This window comes from Capricornis sumatraensis, chromosome 6 (assembly GCF_032405125.1).
Source record: "Capricornis sumatraensis isolate serow.1 chromosome 6, serow.2, whole genome shotgun sequence".
Lineage (NCBI taxonomy): Eukaryota > Metazoa > Chordata > Mammalia > Artiodactyla > Bovidae > Capricornis > Capricornis sumatraensis.
Window position 1 is genome coordinate 47471872 of NC_091074.1, and position 13868 is coordinate 47485739.

The 13868-nt window shown below is 43.4% G+C and overlaps 1 protein-coding gene across 2 annotated transcripts in view; it reads left to right on the plus strand.

The window, feature by feature from the left end:
* The first annotated feature begins 380 nt into the window (after positions 1-380).
* The window catches only part of PLGRKT (plasminogen receptor with a C-terminal lysine), a 44863-nt gene continuing 31375 nt past the window's right edge, over positions 381-13868 (plus strand). The window contains exons 1-3 of one of the 2 annotated variants that reach the window (XM_068974532.1): positions 381-506; positions 5488-5615; positions 8020-8106. In XM_068974532.1, the coding sequence (XP_068830633.1) occupies positions 8026-8106 (81 nt within the window). In that variant the 5' untranslated portion in view covers positions 381-506; positions 5488-5615; positions 8020-8025. Of the gene's footprint in view, positions 823-5487; positions 5616-8019; positions 8107-13868 lie in introns of both variants that reach the window. The other variant, XM_068974534.1, reaches the window with a different exon arrangement.

The window sequence follows — 13868 nt, forward strand, 5'->3', positions numbered from 1 at the left end:
TACAAATATTTATAACTATGGATTATATGTTCAAGTGACAACTTCTCGAAAGATACATTTTCTTCTAGAAATAGACCTTACAAATGGTGGTTGACATCATATGGAGAGTACTGTGAGATGGCTCATTAAGCTGTATGGAGGTTTTAGTTCTACAAGGGAGCATGATTGCTCAGGTTCCTCATGGGTAACTGACAAACCTCAGTGAGGCCTTTAAGTGAGATTTCCATTCTGCTTCCTCTGCCCACTTCCCTCAAAATTTGAGTCGCTGTATTTTGAATTTGCCTCTTTGACCTGCCCCTCCCATGGCCTGTCGGAAAGAAAACACCAGGCCGCCTTGGTCAGGGGCGCGGGCCCTTTAAGGAAGCCAAGAACTGCGCTGTTTGGCTGCCGCGGCCAGCCAGTCCGGAGGTTCTGCGGGGCGAGGCCCGGTCCTCGTCTCCGTCTCGGGGAGCTTCAGGCCTGGAGGCCTTGGCTGTGATCTGTGTCTCCAGCACCTCCACGGTCCAGTGAGTGAGCGCCGGCTGGGTGGGCCAGGCCGGCCGCAGGCTGTTGGGGGAAGGGCGGGTCCTGGCGGCAGCGTCTGCCGGCGCCGAGCTCCGGGTCTTCGGGCTTGCTGGGCTGCTCTGGGTGCCCTTTCCTTGTGAGCGCCCTTGGCTCTCCCGCTTCTAGTGCCAACCTGTATCGCCAACCTTGTTTCGGAGGAGCCGGTTCTCTCCAGGCCGTTCCCATATCGTAATTAAATTGGGGGAAGTGGCCAAAGCGTTGTCAACGGAAATCAGCATAACCTTGCAGGAATTCCCAAATGCTGTAATTCAGTCCAAGGTAAGCGGGTGGAATTTTAAATCAGGGAAAAATCTCCCGGAAGCTGTAGGTTCCGGGCTGGAATTTACAGGGGAAATGGGCTAGTTTGAATGGAACCCAAAGACGTATTGAAATGATTGTAATCATGCAACCAGTCATATATATAGGTAGTTAATGCGTCATTCGATCAGGAAATGAGTCACTGGAGAAACCTGGATAACAGAAGTTATAGGTCATGGAATTATTCTTTTTTTTTTTTTTTCAATAAAATCAAATACCAGTTCTTAGATGTGACCTGAGGCGGACAGCCCCAACACTTCCTCCTCAGAAATACCCCTACCTGTTGTAATGTGTAGCGCAGCTGAGGCAAGGCTGGCGCAAAGAGCCCTTTATGAGATCTCAGGAGTAAATGAAGGAAAAATGAAGGCAGAAGGGACCCAAATCAGGATTCTTAGCCTTCTGAAACACACTGGTGTCAAAGTTGTAAGTAGCAAGATATTTGTCACCAATGACAGAGTATTGGCATTTTTTAAAGACTTGCCTTATACAATTGAGTGAATTCAAAATTATTCCTACTGCAAGGTCACTCCAATTTTCTGACACAATGAGTGAGTGAGTCAAAGTCACTCAGTAGTGTCCGACTCTTTTCGACTTCATGAACTATACATTCTATGGAATTCTCCAGGCCAGAATACCGGAGTGGGTAACCTTTCCCTTCTCCAGGGGATCTTCCCAACCCAGGGACCAAACCCAGGTCTCCCACATTGCAAGCAGATTCTTTACACAGCTGAGCCACAAGGGAAGCCCTCTGATATAATAAATTGCCTACATATGAACCTTTAAGTTGGTAACTTTCAAAGATGTGAATGGTATGCTTGCAATCTTTAATCATGTAAGTTAGTTCATGTATCTGCCATACATTGTCATGTGTGTACATCCTCTACAAGTAGTTGTGCTTTTGTGTACTTACTGTACAGTACTTTATAGAATACAGGAGTATAGTATCTTTTTTCAAACCCCAGATGTCCGGAAGCAAGCATTACAGAAGCAGTAATATAGCTAGCTGGTACTGTTACCAGCCTCTGTATGTCAGCTGCTGTACTACACTACTATCCTTTTCAAGGTACTGTACTACAAGATTAAAAAAGGTTTATTTTTGGTTTGTTTTTCATGTATTTTATTTAAACCTGGAATCAGTTCAGTTCAGTCACGCTGTCGTGTCCAACTCTTTTCGACCCCATGGACTGCAGCATGCCAGGCTTCCCTGTCCATCGCCAGCTCCCAGAGCTTACTCAGACTCATGTCCATTGAGTTGGTGATGTCATCTAACCATCTCATCCTCTATTGTCCCCCTCTCCTCCTGCCTTCAATCTTTCCCAGCATCAGGGGCTTTTCAAGTGAGTCATTTCTCATTAGGTGGCCAAAGTATTGCAGTTTCAGCTTCAGCATCAGTCTTTCCAATGAATATTCAGGACTGGTTTCCTTTAGGATGGACTGGTTGGATCTCCTTGCAGTCCAAGGGACTCTCAAGAGTCTTCTCCAACGCCACAGTTCAAAAGCATCAATTCTTCAGTGCTTAGCTTTCTTTATAGTCCAACTCTTACATCCATACATGACTACTGGAAAAACCATAGCTTTGACTGGACAGACCTTTGTTGGCAAAGTAATGTCTCTGCTTTTTAATATGATGTCTAGGTTGGTCATAGCTTTTCTTCCAAGGAGCAAGTGTCTTTTAATTTCATGGCTGAAGTCACCATCTGCAGTGATTTTGGAGCCCCCCAAAATAAACGTCTCTTCACTGTTTTCATTGTTTCCCCATCTATTTGCCATGAAGGGATAGGACCAGATGCCATGATCTTAGTTTTCTGAATGCTGAGTTTTAAGCTGACTTTTTCACTCTCTTTCACTTTCATCAAGAAGCTCTTCAGTTCTTCTTCACTTTCTGCCATAAGAGTGATGTCATCTGCATATCTGAAGTTATTGATATTTCTCCCAGCAATCTTGATTCTAGCTTGTGCTTCATCTGGCTCAGATGTAAATTCACATGATGTACTCTGCATATAAGTTAAATAAGCAGGGTGACAATATACAGCCTTGACGTACTCCTTTCCTGACTTGGAACTAGTCTATTGTTCCATGTCCGGTTCGAACTGTTGATTCTTGACCTGCATACAGACTTCTCAGGAGGCAGGTCAGGTACTCTGGTATTCCCATCTCTTGAAGAATTTTCCACAGTTGATTGTGATCCACAGAGTCAAAGGCTTTGGCATAGTCAATAAGGAAGAAATAGATGTTTTTCTGGAACTCTCTTGCCTTTTTGATGATCCGGTGGATGTTGCTAATTTGATCTCTGGTTCCTCTGACTTTTCTAAATCTGTCTTGAACATTTGGAAGTTCACGGTTCACGTACTGTTGAAGCATGGCTTGGAGTTATGAGCATTACTTTGCTAGCATGTGAGATGAGTGCAATTGTGTGGTAGTTCAAACATTCTTTGGCTTTGCTTTTCTTTGGGATTGGAATGAAAACTGACCTTTTCCAGTCCTGTGGCCGCTGCTGAGTTTTCCAAATTTGCTGACATATTGAGTGCAGCACTTTAACAGCATCATCTTTTAGGATTTGAAAGAGCTCAACTGGAATTCCATCACCTCCACTAGCTTTGTTCATAGTGATGCTTTCTAAGGCCCACTTGACTTCACATTCCAGGATGTCTGGCTCTAGATGAGTGAGCACACCATCATGGTTATCTGGGTCATGAAGATCATTTTTGTATAGTTCTTCTGTGTATTGTTGCCACCCCTTCTTAACATCTTCTGCTTCTGTTAGGTCCATACCATTTCTGTCCTTTATTGTGCCCATCTTTGCATGAACTATTCCCTTGGTATCTCTCATTTTCTTGAAGAGAGCTCTAGTCTTTCCCATTCTATTATTTTCCTTTATTTCTTTGCATTGATCACTGAGGAAGGCTTTCTTATCTCTTCTTGCTATTCTTTGGAACTCTGCACTCAAATGGGTATGTCTTTTCCTTTTCTCCTTTGCCTTTCGCTTCTCATCTTTCCTCAGCTATTTCTAAGACCTCCTCAGACAACCATTTTGCCTTTTTGCATTTCTTTTTCTTGGGGATGGTCTTCATCACTGCCTCCTGTACAATGTCACAAACCTCTATCCACAGTACTTTAGGCACTCTATCAGATCTAATCCCTTGAACCTATTTTTCACTTCCACTGTATAATCTTAAGGGTTTTGATTTCAGTCATACCTGAATGGTCTTAGTGGTTTTTCCTACTTTCTTCAATTTAAGTCTGAATTTGGCAATAAGGAGTTCATGATCTGAGCCACAGTCAGTTCCCAATCTTGTTTCTGCTGACTGTATACAATTTCTCCATCTTTGGCTGCAAAGAATATAATCAGGCTGATTTCAGTATTGACCATCTGGTGATGTCCATGTGTAGAGTCTTCTCTGTGTTGTTGGAAGAGGGTGTTTGGTATGACCAGTGTGTTCTCTTGGCAAAACTCTGTTAGCCTTTGACTTGCTTCATTTTGTACTCCAAGGCCAAATTTGCCTGTTACTCTAGGTATCTCTTGACTTCCTACTTTTGCATTCCAGTCCCCTATAATGAAAAGGACATCTTTTTTGTACATTAATTCTAGAAGGTCTTGTAGATCTTCATAGAACCATTCAACTTCAGCTTCTTTGGCATTACTGGTTAGGGCATAGACTTGGATTACTGTGATACTGAATGGTTTGCCTTGGAAATGAACAGAGATTATTCTGTTGTTTTTGAGATTGCATACAAGTACTACTGCATTTTGGACTCTCTTGTTTACTATGATGACTACTCCATTTCTTTTAAGGGATTCTTGCCCACAGTGGTCATCTGAATTAAATTCACCCATTCCAGTCCATTTTAGTTCACTGATTCCTAAAATGTTGATGTTCACTCTTGCCATCTCCTGTTTGACCCCTTCCAATTTGCCTTGATTCATGGACCTAACATTCCAGGTTCCTATGCAATATTGCTCTTTATACCATCGGACTTAACTTCCATCACCAGTCACATCCACAACTGGGTGTTATTTTTGCTTTGGCTCTGTCTCTTCATTCTTTCTGAAGTTATTTCTCCACTGATCTCCTGTAGCATATGGGGTACCTACTGACCTGGGGAGTTTATCTTTCAGTGTCCTATCTTTTTGGCTTTTCATGCTATTCGTGGGGTTCTCAAGGCAAGAATATTGAAGTGGTTTGCCATTCTCTTTTCCAGTGGACCACCTTTGTCAGAACTCTCCACCATGACCCGTCCATCTTGGGTGGCCCTACACAGCCTGGCTCATAGTTTCATTGAGTTAGACAGGGCTGTGTCCATGAGATCATCACATCAGTCCATGTGTACCTAGTATAGTATAGTACTATATACCTGATTGTTTTAGTTGGATACCTAGGCTAACTCTGTTGGACTTACAAACAAATTGGACTTACAAACATCCTCTTGGAATGGAATCTGTTTGTATGTAGGGGACATACTGTATATATTTTGTGAGTTGGAGAATGAAAGCTGAGAATATTCTGGAAACCTTAAGGAACCTGCCAGACTTTGGAAAATGGCTTTGTTAGGGTCAGAAAAGAGGGGAAGGTTGAGAATACTGAACTCCAGGGCACAGTTCACAAGGTGTGGTGTACTCGTTTTCAGGTGTGGTCTCCTTTGGGAACTACAGGGAAGCTATTCTTCCTGCTTAGCTTCTGCCTGTAACCTGTGGGAATATCCCCTGCTATAGCCAAACTACAATCCAGACTGAAGAAGGCAAGGCCAAGAAAGAGGTAAGCCGAAGTCCTAACTTTCCAGATAGTTTCTGTTCCCTAGATGAGGATTGTAACTCCACTTCAGAGGAGAGTCCACCCCCTTATAAATAGAAGCACTCTATGGGACCCAACTCTGACATACAGGGTGTGGGTGTGGGTGTGGGTGTGTATGTGTGTGTGTGTAAATAGGATTAGAGGACAGCTATTTTCTTTATAAATGTTTGCTGCATATGTAAAAATTCAATTATCTACTCCTATGTGCAAAAGAAAAATAAGAAATGACAACTGTTAGAGCTACAGTTTCTCTTGTATCATGCTTTCTGCAACATTTGTGGGAAAGAGACACCCTCAGTTCAGTTCAGTTCAGTTGCTCAGTCATGTCCGACTCTTTGCGACCCCATGAATCGCAGCACGCCAGGCCTCCCTGTCCATCACCAACTCCCAGAGTTCACTCAGACTCACGTCCATCGAGTCAGTGATGCCATCCAGCCATCTCATCCTCTGTCGTCCCCTTCTCCTCCTGCTCCCAATCCCTCCCAGCATCAAAGTCTTTTCCAATGAGTCAACTCTTCGCATGAGGTGGTCAAAGTACTGGAGTTTCAGCTTTAGCATCATTCCTTCCAAAGAAATCCCAGGGCTAATCTCCTTCAGAATGGACTGGTTGGATCTCCTTGCAGTCCAAGGGACTCTCAAGAGTCTTCTCCAACACCACAGTTCAAAAGCATCAATTCTTCGGTGCTCAGCCTTCTTCACAGTCCAATTCTCACATCCATACATGACTACTGGAAAAACCATAGCCTTGACTAGGCAGACCTTAGTCGGCAAAGTAATGTCTCTGCTTTTGAATATGCTGTCTAGAGACACCCTGGGGACTGCCAAAATGGGTAATATATTGCTTCTGCCTTCCGCTCTGCTGTTGGAGACAATGGACATGGGGCTGTGAAAGTGGAGAAAGGAGAGAACTTCTGCTAGCTCTCTCCACCTTACTGGGTGGCTGTGCCTCTGGTCACAGGATGGAGTAGGACAGCAGCTGAGGGATGGGGTGGGTAGGGAAATCTCGATTTCCCAGGCCTGTTCAGGACTGTGCCTCTCCTCCTCTGGCTCAGCTTCTTATGCCTAACATTGAAGCTGATTCTGGCTTGGAGCCTCCTATAAATCGATGGTCTGTCTCCGGCCAAAATACAGGGAAGCCACTGATGTCTGGCGTGTAATATCCACTACTTGGAGCCCCATTAGCAGGGATAACCCATTATGTCTGACATGAAATGCCCTCCCTCTTCCTTCATCTTCTCACCAGTTAAGCTAGAACCCATGATTTTCTTTTTTTTTTTTTTTTTTTTTGCTGAGGGTATGGCAAATAGGAGCTCTGCCCAGGGTTCCCACAGAATATTGTGAATCCTGGGTAGGAAGCATTAAGAATGACCACTCTGAGCTGAGGTTCACAAAGTGCAATGGCTTACCAAAGAGAATCAGCAACATTGTTGAGGAGGGTAGAGGAGTCATAACTTTCCTGAGCTTTGTAATGTTCTGAAGGCAGAATCAACAATTAACTGAGGTTTTCTGTACCTACCCAGTTGACTTAAGGACAAAATACTGAGTTCTGAGCCATCTAGAATTGCCAGCCCACTTAAGAACTTCTTAAGTAAGATAAATAGGATAGATGATACCAAGACATTTAAGTATCCTTAGGTTTTCCCCATTTTGAGAACTTTAATAGTAGCTTAATAAGAAAAAAATGAGGCTAGAGGACAATGGCCAATGGATGTTAACAATGGGTGGATGGAAATAGAAAGTGGGTAAGAGAGGGGAAAAGACTGTAGGAAGAGTACTGATAGAGTAACCTTGATACACTTAAAGCATAAATGCAAAGAGCAGAGAAATCAGTGTTCGAGGTGTGCAATGCATCTTCTAAGTCATCCCTCATCAGAAGCAAAAGTTCTGTCATCCAGCTATACAGAAGGTAAGAGAGTAGATGGTATTCACCCAGCCCCTCATAAAAAATGAGCGATTCTGTTTGTTTTTGTGTGTTTCGTTCTTCCAGATATACAGTGGGAACAAAAATCAGGAAACATCAACCTATAGAACAGGAAAAGATTTTGGAAATCACCTAGTTGTTAGCTGTTCTTATATAAGTAAATGATGGCCAGGGGCATTATTCTGTCACTCTAAGGCATTGCTGTACATTCTAAGCAGTTATCTTTTCCTGCTTTATGAAAACTAAAAGCAAGAAAAGACTGCTAGTTAAGTTTGTCCAAGATCAGACAGCTAGTTAGGAGCAAAGACTAGAATGCATAATGTGTTCCAGGTCAGAAAATTTTCTTTTTTTTAAATTTTGTCTTAAGCTCATGGTAGCCTGAAAAATAGAGCATGTGAGGATGCATGTAGAATACACTGCTTTAAACTTTGCTTTTTTACATTTTAGGTCAAGATGGGGTTTATATTTTCAAAGTCAATGAATGAGAACATGAAAAGCCAACAAGAGTTCATGCTTATGAATTCCCGACTTCAGGTACATTTTTTAAAAAAAGTTTATGTTGTTACAGTGGTTAAAGTTTCTGTCACATGTGTTTCAGCGCTATATTCTCCTTAACCTCACCAAAGATAAAATGCTCTCGGTGCTGTACCCTCAAAGACAAGATGAAATGGACTGCTAATTATCTGGTGAATGGACGTGTTTAAATCTTTAATCTAGATACCTAATGTAAAAATTTCCATAAAGAAGGAAAAGATAACTGGTTACAGAATATATGGCAAACAGAATAATGCCCCTCCTCCACCCCACCAAACGATGTCTGCAACCTAATCCCCTTGTCAGTATGTTATGGCGAAAGGGACTTTACAGTGTGAGTAAGCTGATGAGTTTCTAGGGGGAGATCTTTGATTATCCTGGTTTTTCTTGATGGGTCCAAGGTAATCGTAAAGGTCCTTATAAGGGAAAGAGGGAGGAATGAGGATCAGAGTCAGAGAGAGAGAGAAATTTGCAGATGCTATGCTGCTGAGTTTGAAGATGGAGTAAAAAGTTCAGGCAGCCTCTAGAAACTGGAAAAGGTAAGGATATAGATTCTCTCCTAGAACCTCCAGAGGGAATGCCATCCCTCCAGTCCATTCTGAACTTCTGACCTCCAGAACTGGAAGGCAATAAATTTGTGTTGTTTCTGAGTTGGGATGATCCCCTAGAGAGGGGAATGGCTGCCCACTCCAATATTCTGGCCTAGAGAATTCCATGGACAGAGGAGCTGGTAGGCTACAATCCACGGGGCTGCAAAGAATCAGACATGACTGAGCAACTTTCACTTTTCAAGCCACTGTTTGATAATTTTTTATAGCAACAATAAATTTTAATAGAGTATGAACATTTGACACTGGATTTATACAATGGCTAGATAAAAAGATCAAAGCAAAGTAGAAGATTGTCTAGTTGCCTAATATATGTTATTAAAAAGTATTTTTAAATGCACGTCAGATACATGTATACGTACGGCTGAGTCCCTTTGCCGTTCACCTGGAACTACTGCAACATTGTTAATCAGCTAAACCCCAATACAAAATAAAACAGTTAAAGTTTGAAAAAAAATGTTGTATGTCAAAATCAAGTATTAAAAGTTTGACTGAAGTTATTTTCCTAAGATTTCTAACAAAGATCTCTAGGCCTCTGCGGTTCATTATAGCCCTAGGAGTAGATGGTCCTATTGTGAGACATATAGTGACTGGTTAAAAGTGAGGACTAAAGCAAGGCAGCCTGGGTTTGAATCCCACTTCCACCCTCCTGACTCACTGTGTGGCTTGTGCTCAGACTCCTAACCTGTAAACTGGAGGTGATAATATAGCCATTGCTGTTGTCATTATTATTATGATAAGAGTTTTCTACGAGATAAAGATTTCTTTGGGGAGAATGGGACTGTTGCAAAGAATGGGCAACTGAACTATTTAACAGAATAAAGTGACCGAGAGGTGACCAAACGTTAGGTTTATGAACCAACAGAGTGTGTTACATACTCAGAGAGCCCTTGTCCAAGACCTCTGGAAATCATAGGGCTTGTTACAGAAGTCAGGGTCTGTGAAGGTTTTAGGATTTACCCTACTTGCATGCTAAGAGATTAGCCTATTACTATTCCATGGATGCTGGCAGAACACAGGAGACACCTCTGTGTAACAGAGGCCTTTTTTTTACTCACAGCACAGTAAGAGGATAAGCATGAGGTTCCTGTCAATTCCCCATGCTTCTCAAGTCTGATGGAGGTGACAAGGATGGGTTCACATGGGTGCTGTGCACTCAGTGGGTTGTGCCACCCTTGAGGAACACTGGGCTTGGGGAATCTACTGCTTTTCTAGTGAGTGGGGAGCTGGTGGAGTTGAGGTGGGGAGAACTTTATAACTCCTTCCTCAAGGAAAACCTCAAGAAATGGCCTGAACAAACAGTAGTCTGGGCCTTGCATTCTTGGCCTATCTAGAATGTGGAGGGACATTCAGAGCCCATGGTAGATTGCCCCTCAGTGTGACTGATCAGAGCTTTGAGAACAGCCTTGACTTCTGCCCACTATAGCTGGCACTGAGGTCAGACTGGCAGGAGCACTGTCGGCACCATTAGTTTTCAGCTTAGCTGAACCGAAGGTGAACCAGGCCCAGGCATTTAGGACAAACTCGGTGAATCCGAAGGGCCTATTGAGCCAGTAGCTTTGCTTCAGGTGTCAGAGTAGGGGATAAAGTTTTCCCCAAAGTAGTAGAGTAGTTTCTACTACTTTATGCAAAACTGAGATGACACTAGGGCCAGGCTAGCCACATCCTCAAATTTATTACTTTCATTTGATCAACAAATGGGTACTTTCCTTGTATTTTCATGTCCTAGTTGATCCACTCAAAAATGGGGATGTCAGACCTGAGAGTTACAAATTCTCTAGGGGTTAGGTTTTTAACAGGAGCTCAGTAATAGGCCAATTAACTGCCTCCCTGTTTTCTTTTTTTGAAAGTAAAGAATTGTTTTATTTGGTGGGAATGTTTAGGACTCCAAGTCCGGGAGACAGCGTCTTATAGCTCTGAGAAAACTGCTCCAGGGAAGCAGGGGGGAAGTCAGGCTATATACAAGTTTGCAACAAAGGGAGCAAAAGTGCCTCCCTTTTTTGAAAGGAGTATGTTATGGATTTGGAATTCATCCCATCCCCAAATTCTTATGTTAAAATCCAAACCCCTATTACCTCAGAACGTGATCTTATTTGGAGATAAGAGTCTCTACAGAGGTAATCTAGTTAAAATGAGGTCATTAGGGTGGTGGCTCTAATCCAGTATGACAGCTATAAAATTTGGACACAAAGACATGCATACAGGGAGAATGTCATGTGACTAGGAAGAGAGTCCTGAAACAGAGCCTTCTTTCACAGCCCTCACAAGGTACCAACCCTGCTAACACCTTAACTTTGGACTTCTAGCCTCCAAAGCTGAGACAGTTTATTTCTGTTGCTGAAGCCACCCAGTTTGTTGTACTTTGCCATGGCAGCCCAGAAAACTAACACAGGATGCATGTGGGTGCCTGTGTCCGGTATGTGGCGCTGCTTGTATTGGGCAGTGGCTTCTGGAGATGGCTGGGATTTTCTCTTTTTGTCCCTATTGAATATATTGTTTCTATTGGACCTCTTGGAAGGGGTCAGAGAATTCCTCAATGGGAGAATGTCCTCTCGTCACTATGAACATTTACAATAAAAGCAAGTAAAACAAAGTACATTATACATTTATATTCAGGGGACACAATTGCAGTTATGTTGAATCAGTCCAGTGTACTTTAATTTCCTTTTCTCACTGCAAACTGCTCAAACCCTATCAGCTGTATTTTGCTCTATGGAAACAAAGACCAAAGATTTTAACATAGGTCCTTCAGAGGTTATCATGATAGTTTCAGGAGATTAGGCTATTTCCCAGCTGGGGAAGATAGGGAATACAAATGTGTTTTTTCCCTTTGGTTTCTCTTCCTGGAATTGGTACTGTTTCCTCCCCTGTGCTCTCCTGGCCCCTAGAGAGCTCAGGGGCATCGTTCTTTCAGCCAACACTGGTGCCACTGCTCTGCCCTGCATCCTTAGCACTTTGGACCACCTTGGCACTCAGCACACCCTCCCTGCATGGGACCAAGTAGACATGGTGCCCATATCCAGCAGAGCCATAAACATTCAGTCCCTCCTCTCCCCTCCCTGAAGTTCCCTGGAACACTCACCATCTTCCCTGAAGCAGCTGAAGTTGGAGGAGAGGAGAAGGCAAAGAGCAGCTCAGAGGCAGTCAGCAAGGGTTTGACTTTACTCTCAATTTCAAAGGGCTTCCCACCACTGGACTCCACAAACAAATATCTGATGTATTTAGTCTATACAGAGTTCTATATCCTAAAGGCTGACACCACTATTTCAGCTTTATGGAACCCCTGACCCAACAGCCACAGCCACTTTGCATGCCTTTTGGCTGGGGAAGGGGGCTTGCTGCCCCACTGATGTCATGATAACATCCTTTCCTTCTCCTACTCCAGAGAAGAATATGCCACAACCAAAGCACCATCTGGGAGTCTTGTTTGGACCCTACGTTTTGTTTCTCGGGCTCACTTAACACATAAGACAACGAGAGATCTTTATTCTACCCTCCTACTCCGACCACCACTTGTGCAAAAGCATTTGCTTCCAGATCTCAGGGAACTTTCTGATACCCTCTAACCCAACCAACAAGGGCCCTTCTCCTGTGTCTTCCAGAACACCATCTCTATCAGCACCTTATCTTTGTCCTCAAACTAGCAGGCTCCATGAAACGTCTGGAATTTTACCCTGCTGGCAAGTTAACAAGTTAGCCTGCTATTGTTTCACAGATGCTAGCAGAAGCTTTGGTCCCAGCACAGCAGGCAGCATGAGCATAGTGTTGCTGCTAGTCTTCTCTGCGCTCCATGGAAGCCCCATGAAGGTGGGCCTGGTTGGATGTTGAGGTGGATGCATGGGTTTGTGACATAGGTGAAGAACAGTGAGCTTGTAGAATCTATCACTTTTATCATGAATGGTGAGCAAGGCTGCTTTCTGACTGGGAAGAGATGTTGCTTCATCCCTCAAAGTTGGTCACTGCAAACACAACCCTGACAAATGGCCTGGTCGAAGAGCAGGGCCTGTATCCTTGACCTACTCAGCAAGAATGCTCAGGTCAAGGGCAGATTGATTTCTTCCAACACATGTGTTGGTTAGGATGATAGTTTTTCCTTGTTGACCAGGATATACTTTACTATTTTACTTTTCATTTTATGGAGAATGACAAAAAATAGTGTAGATCAACACAGTTGAAGCAGCCTTCCAACACTAAAGCTGCCTGAGTTTTCATCCTAACTGGGGCGGCCAAGGGAGAGGCACACTCATCTGCAGCAGTTTGGGAAGATCGTCTTGGTCCTTAAATGCTTCACATTTAAAGGAATTGCACATCTAGCCTCATTTTAGGGCTTGGAGCTATTTCTTTTTAAATAAGAAACATAATGGCATATTTTATATATATGCTATGCTATGCTATGCTAAGTCACTTCAGTCGTGTCCAACTCTGTGCGACTCCATAGACAGCAGCCCACCAGGCTCCCCTGTCCCTGGGATTCCCCAGGCAAGAACACTGGAGTGGGTTGCCATTTCCTTCTCCAATGCATGAAAGTGAAAAGTAAAAGTGAAGTCGTTCAGTCATGTCTGACCCTCAGCAACCCCATGGACTGACTGCAGCCTACCAGGGTCCTCTGTCCATGGGATTCTCCAGGCAAGAGTACTAGAGTGGGGTGCCATTGCCTTCTCTGATTTTATATATATATAAGAGAATATATTTGTAAATTATGAAGCATAATAAAATGAACATGGATGAGTCCATGACTAAATTGAATAATTATATTATCACAATACCCCTGAAGCTACCTATGGGTTCTTCCCTACATGCTGAATGAACCCAGACAGCTAAAGCTAGACTGGAATGTCCCAGAGTCCCTAAAACTAAGCATGGCTCTGAAAATGGAAGAAATGGGTCCCTAGGGTGGGAGATGACATGTAAATTCTTCAAAGGTGAGGTTTCAGTTCAGTTCAGTTCAGTTCAGTCGCTCAGTCGTGTCCGACTCTTTGCAACCCCATGAACTACAGCACGCCAGGCCTCCCTGTCCATCACCATCTCCCAGAGTTCACTCAGACTCACGTCCATCGAGTCCATGATGCCATCCAGCCATCTCATCCTGGGTCGTCCCCTTCTCCTCCTGCCCCCAATCCCTCCCAGCATCAGAGTCTTTTCCAATGAGTCAAC